The sequence below is a fragment of the Phaseolus vulgaris genome, chromosome 9 (assembly GCF_000499845.2).
Source record: "Phaseolus vulgaris cultivar G19833 chromosome 9, P. vulgaris v2.0, whole genome shotgun sequence".
NCBI lineage: Eukaryota > Viridiplantae > Streptophyta > Magnoliopsida > Fabales > Fabaceae > Phaseolus > Phaseolus vulgaris.
In genome coordinates, this window is record NC_023751.2 from 28998177 (window position 1) to 29009366 (window position 11190).

Consider the following 11190-nt stretch of genomic DNA (forward strand, 5'->3'; position numbering starts at 1 on the left):
TAATCATTAGATATGACCAAGACTTACTTTCAAACCACACAGTAATTCAAAATTCAAGTCTTCCCAATTTTATATATATATTTTGAAACTTGTTACTTTCTCTTTTTTAAGTGTAAGATTGTTCAGCCATGCTAAGTTATGATGAAATAATAAACCATATTATAAAAAATTTCTACCTTTTTACTAGATTAGATTGTTTCAAGTCACATAACAAAGAGATTATTTGGTTAAACATGTCAAAGTAATTAATTGAAAGTTCTAGAAGATTGCAGGAACCTCTATGATGATTATTTCAAGATCTGAGACAGAGGCATAAACTCATTACCTGCTTCTAACACAATTTTGTTTGAGAAGGGAAAATGTTGGTTCATGTTAGTAGGCTTCATCAACCCCTATTTCTCTTCCCTTTAGGGGTAATAAATGGACTCAAATAAAAACCAATTCAAAGCATATAAAGAAATAATATTGCTAATATAACTACTATGATGATAATGATTTCATTACAAAACATAATACAGATTAAATATTTTATTGACACTTTTTTTTCATTGTTTTCTTAAGATCTATTCTCAAATCTATTGGGTGTTCTTTTCAATATTCAACTACCTACAAGTGGTCACAAATCTTACAAGTTATACAAATATAATAGTGGAAAGAAAGCAAAAGAATGCCAAACTTGTATCTTTTCCATAGAAATAACAAATAAAGAGTGTGAGATTAAACTATTATGGTGATTAAAGAGTAAATTCAGTAGCTAAAATAGCATGACATTTTCAATTTAACTAAAAATATTACATGGTAGCCATATAAAATATCATCAATCCAATGAATTCATAATTTTATATAAATTAAAATTTAGGAGCAAAATTCATAACAATCATCATTAGTTTCAATTAATTTGTTTGTTAAGATAATGTTGACCCATTACGTAATCAAACAATTATAGCATGCATATACACCTAACTTATTCAATGTAAGTGCAAATTGTAAGTCATGTAACACAGAAAGATAAATAGTAGACCACATAAAAATATTAAAAAAAAATATTTCCTATAGAAATGATTATGTTGACTTTTGAATCATGATATTTGTAATGAAAGTCTCCCATGCATGAAACGTGTGGGCTAATTAATTAATTACTTACTAAAATTTGTATGAATTATTAGCAACCCTATATCATTTTCCCTAATTACAAAATAAATAATAAATAAAATAAAAATGGACGGCTATACTTTAACTTCACCCAAAGACAACAGGGATGAAAAACAAGTATAACTTAGAACCTACTCAAAGCATTTGATGTATGGTATAGGAAAAAGAAATGATAAAAAATAGAAACTTTCCCTTCATTATTCATTGTATTATATAACACTTATATTCTCTAGTATAATTAAAAAAACAAATAAATTAAGAAATGAAGAGGGTAACTGTTTAATGATTATATATATTATTCATGTTTCCTTCGCTTCAAGGTGAGGCATGCCTAGTGTGATTGTGGGGCTCATGGCCTCAAAAGTTTCAACCCTTTCTGTTTAGCTCTTCCTCACTGCCTCAAAAGTTTAAACACATTAAATACCTTCCTAATCTAAATCATTAACTACATAACCTTTTTAATCTTATATCAAAATATTTTTTAATTTATATTCTTAGTCAATGTGGGATCTCCAACACATCCCCTCACGTTTAATGTGGGACAACATATTATGGATGGTCCGATAACGGTCCGATAGCAGGTGACCTGATAAGCCTAACAAACATTCGCTAGGATAGGTTCGAACCTGACTTTGATACCATTTTACTTTAAGCCTAACTCAATCCCATAAAACTGGTTTATGAGGTGAGGTTTGCACCCAGTTATATACAATGAATTGTTTCAATCTCTAGTCGATTTGGAATTTATAACATAATACTTCATTTAAAAAATTTAAAACAATAAACACGTAATCAATACTAATATTTTTTTATACCTTTCTTCCTATCACATCATATTATCTATATATTTTTTTATTTGTATAGGTATTAATAACTTTTGAAAAAAGAAATGAGGTCCGCAATCAATGGATATTTGAGGGACAGAAAACTAACGCTGATTTATGTGAAATTGTTCTGGTCCTTTTTCTTAGGTAGTGTGAACCAAAGACCATCACCATCATATGGGGTGTACCAATTGCATGCATGCAGTATGCACACCAGAGAACTTTCTCCACACCAATGGAAAAAGAGACATGAAAAAAATAAGTTAAGGCATAACACTATAGCTTCAACTTTTAACAATTGCTTTGATATTTGAAAATAAGAAATTCTAACAAAGTTCTCCTTCATAAGTTCTTTTTAAGAAATATGATGCATTCACAACTTTACACTCAATAACAATTGAAAATAAACTGTTGCATTTTCATTATATTATATATGCAGTTATTAAAGTAATATTTTCCTTTTTCCTCCTTTTAATATACTTCATATTACATATTTATTCTTCTTAGGAAAACAACCAAGTTGAAACAATAATAAAATTAGCATGGATAATGAAGTGTTGTTGTTGTTGGGTGTTCTTTTTAAGAATACATGGAAGAGCAGAAAAGATAATGAAGTATTGAACGTAAAGGTAGAAGAGTCGATGTGGTACTATTGAAGTCCAAACTTGAAAGTAGACAGATTTCAAAAGCACTGATTTTGCATCATCACGTGTGTCTCCCAGCCAGCAAACCATCGCTATCCCTCAAATTATGGTTTTCCTTTGGCTACGTGAAACATATTCAACTATAAAAGGCCCCCATTAGCACCAACCCTTTTCCCCACATTACATGAAACCACCTTGCTTTTGAATTCTCATCTATTCCATTCCATTCCTTCAACCCCTCACCTTTCTGCCACCATGGTTTCTGAGACAGTCCAGACCCAATCCAAGAACGTGTGTGTGATTGGAGCTGGACCTTCAGGGCTAGTGGCAGCCAGGGAGTTGAAAAAAGAGGGTCACAAGGTGGTTGTGTTGGAGCAGAATCATGATGTTGGAGGGCAGTGGCTTTATGCAGCAAATGTGGAAGGCGAGGACGCTTTAGGGAGAAAGCCTTTTCTAAAGGTGCATAGCAGTATCTATGAATCCTTGAGGCTTACATCTCCACGTGAGATCATGGGGTTCTCTGATTTTCCATTTTTGGTCAAGAAGGGTCGAGACATGAGAAGGTTCCCTAGCCATACAGAGCTTCTTCTCTACTTAAAGGACTTCTGTGAATATTTTGGCTTGAGAGAGCTCATAAGGTTCAACACAAGGGTAGATCATGTGGGAATGTTGGATTATGGTGTCTGTAGTAATGATTTGAAATGGATTGCTAGAAGCATAGACAAGAAGAGTGAAAAGGTGGTGGAAGAGGTGTTTGATGCAGTTGTTGTGGCCACTGGCCATTACTCTCAACCAAGATTGCCCTCCATTCAAGGTAAGTGAAAGACATAGCAATCGATTTATCTCTTCTATGACTATCTCTAACACCTTGTAGGTACTTATCTATTTCTTCATGCCACAGAAAATATCAGATCATCCACATATAATTGTAAATGCTAAGCTCAAGCATAATTACCTTAGTTTCTGTCTTTCTGATGCTCAGGAATGGATACATGGAAAAGGAAACAAATGCATAGTCACATTTACAGGACCCCAGAACCATTCAATAATGAGGTATGTGACTTAAGTAATCTCTTTATTTTCAATAGAGTAAACAGGTTTTGAAACAGGCACATGTGCACCAGCTTAAAAGTGATAAATATTATTGAACTGTCATGTTTTATCACTCTTAAACTTAATAATAGAGGCAATTTTTCATGTAACAGGTTGTGGTGGTGGTTGGAAATTCCTTGAGTGGGCAAGACATATCAATAGAGCTTGTGGAAGTAGCAAAGGAAGTCCACATGAGTTCCAGATCTCTGAACATCTCTGAGGGTTTATCTAAAGTCATATGCAAACATGCAAACTTCTATCTTCATCCACAGGTACTGCTACTTCAAGTTCTAACCAAATACAACAAAAGATACTCACTCAGCTCCATTTTGAATGAATAAAATAAAAAAGATAAACAGAAGTCAGCTTGTTTAGTAAGTTAAGTCTAACATAAATTTGTTCTTAATGAAGGGTCTTAGTTCACTGATAACTTCTTTAGCTTCCTAACATGTGGTACCTTTTTCTTCAGATAGAGACCCTTCAAGAGGATGGACGGGTCACCTTCTTGGATGGTTCTTCCATTATTGCAGACTCTATTTTGTACTGCACAGGGTAACCTCCTATAACCAACCTATGCATAGTACACCTAATCAAAGAGCAAAACTATTGTTAATAAATTTCATTTCACTAAGTTAAGTTCCAAAAGGCAGCATGATTGAATAATTATGATCTCTTAGGGTTGGAGATTTCACCGTGGGGCAATGTCAAAACATGTCTCCATGTATCCTTTTAGATTTAATTAGTTGTGTTTTGTAATCATTGATGATGATGGATTTCAAATTAAATTGGTTATGTGTAGGTACTCCTATGCATTTCCCTTTCTTGACACCAAAGGAATGGTGGTTGTAGATGATGACAGAGTGGGGCCATTGTATGAGCACACTTTTCCCCCATCACTTGCTCCATCCCTTTCTTTTATAGGCATCCCTAGAAAGGTAAACTACCCCAAAACCACTGGTTTCAATTTGTCTAAGCTCTCATGTTTTTCACACACACAAATTCCTTTTGGTTGCAATGGAAATTTGTATTTTCCCATGTGAGCTTCTAATGTAACAATAAACTGGTTGATTGAGGAGAGTGCATGTGTGTGTGTGCTTACAGATCATAGGATTCCCTTTCTTTGAGTCTCAAGCAATATGGATAGCTCAACTGCTTTCAGGGAAAAAAGTGTTGCCATCATGGGAGGAAATGATGAAATCCATCAAGGACTTCTACCATTCAAGAGAAGCAGCAGGCATTCCCAAGCACTGTACTCATGAAATTGCAAACTTTGAGGTAAAGAAATTAAAAACTTTTCACTTTAGTTTAAAGCTTTTTTATTATACAAATAACAAGTGAACTTTAAACTTAATTCAAACTTATAAAATCTCCTTCTGTCAACTCCTACATGAAACTACATATTATGAGTGATAAACTCAACAAACTCTCATTGTAATCTAAATGACTATGATATCATTCTAAGAAGAGAACTTTAAGTCTAATTTAATCTTATAAAACTGTTTATAAGATGAAATTTATACCTATTTATATATTATGAATTATTTTTATCTTTAATTAACGTGAATCTCCTAACATAGATGTAAATCTCATTCTAATCCTTGGAATTATTAGCATTGGTTTGAGTAAGTTTTTGTTGAATTGCAGTACTGTGACAAATATGGGGAGAATGTGGGATTCCCTCATACAGAAGAATGGAGGAAACAACTATGCTTATCAGCCATAATTAATGCTGATGTGAACTTGGAGACTTATCGAGATTTGTGGGATGATCATGAACTACTCCAAGAGGCCCTTCAAAGTCCTCACTTCACTCAACTTGGACTTGCAGATTCTCCCCTGTAAAGCCAAAAAAATTAAATATAAAAGTATCATTCAAAGAAAATTTTGCATGATTAGCCCTTAAATAATTTGTTTGTGTATTTTCTGTTTTTGAAACATTGGAGAAGACAAAGGAGATTGAATGAGAAGAATATTGGGTTTGATACAGAGAAGACGAATGATTGTGGAGCTGAAATTTTGATTGTATCTTTGTTGCAATTTATTTGTTTTGTAGTAAGGTTAATTTGTTTGTTTTGTAATAAGGTTAATTTATTTGTTTTGTAATAAGGTTAAGGAGAACTCTACATGAGAGAGTTGGCTAAGTGGAGAATCTCTTGAACAATTAGAAAACAAAAGCACTTGTATAAAAATAGCAAATACTATGTGAAAAGAAAATGATTATTAAGGATTTGATTTAAGTCTACTTTCTCTTTACAAAATTTACTTGTAAGAAAATTATAAGTTAGTTTTATCTTTAATTAATCTTGCATATTTAATAATGATGATAAAAAATATAAATTATTTCTAACTGAAATTAAGTTTTAAATGTCTAACAATACTTTTTTTCGAATTTAATAACTAATATTTTCAAAAATTTAGTTTAACTATATGACCTTCTTTACTTCAATTGTTTATCTGTCCATTATGTTTAAGTTAAAAAAATTGGTTTAAGAATATGACTTTTTTTTAATCCAATTGTTATGTGTTGGTAAGTTGAAATAGGCATCACACAACTTTATTTAAGCTTTTTATAATTGAAAATTTGAAATGATAGAGATTTGTTTCAACATTAAATGTTGGTATACGTTAGATAGGAAATTAAAATTATGTTTCTAAGGAATATAATTAAAAGCACGTATATTAACTTATTTGTTATTATATATAATTCATAGAATAAATACTTATGACAATATCAAAGTAAAAATATAAATATAAAACTAAAAATAATTACAAAAAAACTACTTGTAATAAAAAATAATAACAAGTAAAAGATATGATAAGTTAACCGTTTACAATTTATTTTCTAACGTGAACGTAACATCCTAATTATATATATATATATCACATCGTACAACTTCTCATTTATTTATATATATTACAAAAAATTTAAAACTTTTCAAAATAAACTTCTCTCTTTAAAGAAATTCAAAACATATATACATATTCATATTGAGGAAAAAAAATAAACAACTACAATAGATAGTTTTCTAATTCTTTTAACTCTTAAGTCTATTCCGTGTGATCCACGATCATTATCATAATTGTTAACGTACACAATTATCATAATTGATAAACGTACACAAACAAGAAAAAAAAAAAGAGTAGGATAGAGTTTAAAAAAATATTCATTCTCATTCATTATTTTATATAATAATATTTTTTTATAATAAATAAAATCTACAAATCATGCCAGAACTCTATTTCAATGGCAAACGTCATAAAAATATTTGACTGATGCCTTGAATTTGACTTAGAGATCTACACAAGTTATACTACATTCACTATGTTATCTCTCCAACACAACTCATGAAAATAGGAACTAAGTCCTTTCATATGAGAGGGTAAATTCATATGACTTGTTAGACCAACTACAAACCACAGACTCAGTCACATGGACATCTCTCGACTCTCACCACCTAATAATTTTTATATATATGATTCAAATATACCAGTAGAATCAAAATATATTCTTCTAGAAGAATTTCGAATTCAATACATATCCTAGACATCTCAACATAAATTTCCCTTTCCTGAGGATAATATGTCTTCATCATACATCATATCATATACCAGATAGTCATATACTTCTAACTAAATTCAAACACCGCTAACATGAAATCCATGTCACATTTTACTTTATAAATAAATCAATCACACACCATATCAATTAATATTATAAACTTTAATATGGAAAAACATGTTTAAAAAAATAAATTAAAATACAAAGACTATAGAATTTCATAAATCAGCATTGTCGCCAAGCGAGCACTTGACAAGCCTAACAAACATTGCACATGAGGTTTCAAATAATAAAATTCTCTCAACGAGAATGGGATCGTCAAACAACCAAAGGTCTTGGGTTTTTAGAAAAAGTATTTCACCCAACAGGAGTTTGTCTCGTCTAATGAGAGTTTGTCGCAATTAGATGGATTCCATAAAATTAGATTGAAACCTAACATACACATACAAATTACATGATATACGATCTACTTGCAATAAGATATGTTAAGGATTTCATCACACCCTATATGTGGTCTAGTTAACTGATTTTTCTCCCTCATTTGTAACTAAGTAGCAATTAGTGGTCATTGGTCTTGCAATCTCTTTGGAAGAATTCATATTGAACTTCTTGAGAAGTTCATTACAATATTTATTTGGTGAAACAAAAACTCCATCCTTGAGCTACCTGATTTGAAGTCCTAGGAAGAAATTCAATTCTGCCATCATAGGCATTTCAAACTCACCCTATATCATACTAAAAAATCTTGACATAAAGAGGGGTTAGTTGACCCAAACATTGGATTTTAATATGAAAAATGTAGAATCAACTTTACCTCTAGTAAATTCCTTTTTAATAAGGAATCTACTCAACCTTTTTAGTGCTTGTTTTAATCCAAATAATGTCTTCTTAAGCTTGTATACATGATTTAGGTTCAAAATTAGTGAAGCCTGGAGGTTGTTCTACATATATTTCCTTCTTTACATACCATTTAGAAATGCACTTTTTACACCTATAAAAAATAATTTTAATTCCTTAAGAAAAGCAAAAATAACTAATGTTCTATTTGTCTCAAGTTCGACCACAGGTGCATAAGACTCATCATATTCTATTCCCTTTTCTTGATTTTGCTTTATTCTTAATTATTAAGCCATTTTCACCAAGATTGTTTCTAAAGACTCACTTTGTGCCTATTACCTATTGGTAGTTGGACCTTGGCAGAATATCCCACAGTTGGTTTCTTTCAAATTAATGTAACTCTTCTTGCATTGACAAAAAACACTTCTCATTGTTCAAAGCCTATTTTACATCCGTGAGTTCTATATGAGATACATAAGCAACATGCAAACATAAGTTACTTACCTTTCCTCTTGTTTTAACTCCCATAGATATATCCTTATAATATTGTCAATGGACAAGCTTCTTGGAGATTTCTATCCCCTTAGTAAAACATAATCACTTATAAATTCTTCTTGTCTTTCTTTAATAATTGGGAAGGAATCATCTTCTTCATCTATTTTTTCTACATCATCAAGATTAAAAGAAGACTTCGTTCAGTCCAGAGGTGTTGCCTTATGATCCAGTATTTCATCAAAGACAACACGGATATACTCTTCCACAACTAAAGTTCTTTTATTAAAAACTTTGTAAGCTTTACTTTGAGAAGAATAACCAAGAAATGTAGGTTCATAAGCCTCAGAGTCCAATTTTCCATGATTCTTGATGAACATAATTCTATTCACACTTAATAACTTTAACCATAGATTCTTGAAATGTAATCATAAATAAATTGTTTAATTAATATTCTTCTAATTGGTTTTATTTGGGTTTTAATTATTATTTTTATTAATTTTGTGTTTTTAATCCAAGTTGTTTCTTTTGAATCAAAATAGGAAACAAATCTAAGATAAACAAAATTAGAGAATTAAATCTGCAAATGTCTAAAAAAAATTTTGAAAGCAAATCTTCGGTATGGATATTCTCCAAAAATTCTGTAAATAAACCTCCTTTACAAAACCTTTAAAAATAAAGAAAATATAATTTGAAGATATTATTGAAGAAAATCTTCTGCGACATCTCTCACAACAGTGCTGGAATCAATTACCATCAATGCCAAAATCTGAAGAAAAATTGGAAATAATATACCAGAAGAGAAGTAAGAATAAAATTTGAGACGGATAGAATGAAGATATTTGTCTAATAATTTGAAACAAGAAAAGGAACATCTGATAATTGTAAAACAATATTATGAGGCAGATTTTGAATATGATTTTGTCCAAGGAAAATATTATTATAAAAGTGATTCCAGAGGAAGAAAGAAGAGAGCTTTTGGATTGCGTCTCATTTGGTTGAAAGTAGACACATGGTTTACTGATAAGTTTCAAGTTGAATCATAATAACACACATGTTCAATTTGATTTAGTTCTGTTTGAGGGATTGAGAAATGAACAATATTTAGAGAACCTGTGAAGAATTCAGTGGTGGAAGAACTTGAAAATCAACCGCTTTTTATTTGTTGTTTTAATAATTTATTTTATGTTTACTATTAAATAAATTAAAACCCTCATTTTTATTTTTATTGTTATTGTTAACTTTTCTTGCTTGTAGATATATTTTGAACATTGATTTATTGATTTCACTATTGGATTTGTTGGGAGATAACTTGGGGTCATCTGACCAATTCTCTTTGTCATTATTTAAAACAAAACATTTACCACAAAAAAAAACTTTCAAAATGAGAATTATTGGGTTTTCTTCTTTGAAAAACTCATATGGGGTGAGCTTCAAAATAGGCCTAATAAGAATTCTATCATGAACATGACATATAGTATTTACTGCATTTGTCCAAAAATAATTTAATAAATCATTTTCATTTAACATTATTTTGGTTAATTCTTCTAAAGATTTGTTCTTCTTTCAACCATACCATTATATTGTGATGTCTTGGGAGTTGAACAATTGTGTGTATCCCATTGTTTTCCCACAAAAATTGCAAAAGACTCATTTTGAAACTCCCCACCATGACAAATTTTTAAGGATTTGATTTTTAAATCTTTCTCATTTGCTATGATTTTGACAAAATTTCTAAAGGCTTTATAATTTTCATTATTTGACGCAAGAAAAGAAATGTCCATGTGTATTTTAAAAAATTATCTATTAGTATGGATGCATAATAATTTTCACCAATATTCTTTTTTTCTGGATGTGCCAAACAAATCCATGTGAATCAGTTCAAGAGTTTCTTTTTAGTTGATAAAACAATTTTAGATTAAAAAAATGTTTAACCTGCTTACCTTCTTGACATGCAACATGATTTTTGTCATTTTGAAATTTTAGCTTTGGTAAAACTTCTACAAGATTTTTAGAGCTTAACTTTCCTAGGTGAGACATATGAATATACATGACTCTTCTATGCCACAATTATGAACAATTATCATTTGTAATCAAGCATAATATATTAGACTATGCATGATTTAAGTATACTAAATAGACATTGTTATGTTTCTCTCTAATCAAGGCAATTTTATCATAATTATTTTGAACAATTATACAAAAATGTAATTAAAAAAGCGTTGTAGCAAAGGTGACTTATATTGAAAAGGTTGTGTTGCAACCTTTCTATTAGTAATACATTTTTTTTAATTGAATCATTTATACCAATTTCTCCTTGCCTTTGTTGTCATCATCATAAGTGACAAATTTATTATTTTTTTTTAATTGAACAAACTTTGTTATGTCTTCAGTCATGACTTGAGCAACCTCTATCAAGGTACCATACACAAATTAGTTCTTAATTTTGAAATGGTTTTCTAGTATTAGCTTTTGCTATGTAACAAGTTTCTTTCTTTTTTGTATTGATTGTGTAAGATTTATCTATAACAAAACTTTTACTATTTTTATACACTTTTTAGCGCTTTTGCATGATAAAATCTTAATACAA

The 11190-nt window shown here is 30.3% G+C and overlaps 1 protein-coding gene across 1 annotated transcript; it reads left to right on the forward strand.

Moving 5' to 3' along the window:
• The first annotated feature begins 2790 nt into the window (after window positions 1-2790).
• Window positions 2791-5949, forward strand: LOC137822620 (flavin-containing monooxygenase FMO GS-OX-like 9). Its single transcript, XM_068627533.1, has 7 exons — window positions 2791-3434; window positions 3603-3673; window positions 3826-3984; window positions 4182-4264; window positions 4512-4647; window positions 4814-4987; window positions 5357-5949. Exons 1-7 carry the CDS (start codon window positions 2876-2878, stop codon window positions 5552-5554), a joined length of 1380 nt encoding a protein of 459 aa, XP_068483634.1. The 5' UTR covers window positions 2791-2875; the 3' UTR covers window positions 5555-5949.
• Window positions 5950-11190: the final 5241 nt, after the last annotated feature.

What these genes read in the sequence shown, in the direction of transcription:
- LOC137822620 (XM_068627533.1), top strand. Translation starts at nt 2,876, where the DNA reads ATGGTTTCTGAGACAGTCCAGACCCAATCCAAGAACGTGTGTGTGATT. An exon ending in TCTATTTTGTACTGCACAGG is followed by an intron (nt 4,265 to 4,511) that starts GTAACCTCCTAT and finishes GGTTATGTGTAG; the next exon opens with GTACTCCTATGCATTTCCCT. An exon ending in TTATAGGCATCCCTAGAAAG is followed by an intron (nt 4,648 to 4,813) that starts GTAAACTACCCC and finishes GTGTGCTTACAG; the next exon opens with ATCATAGGATTCCCTTTCTT.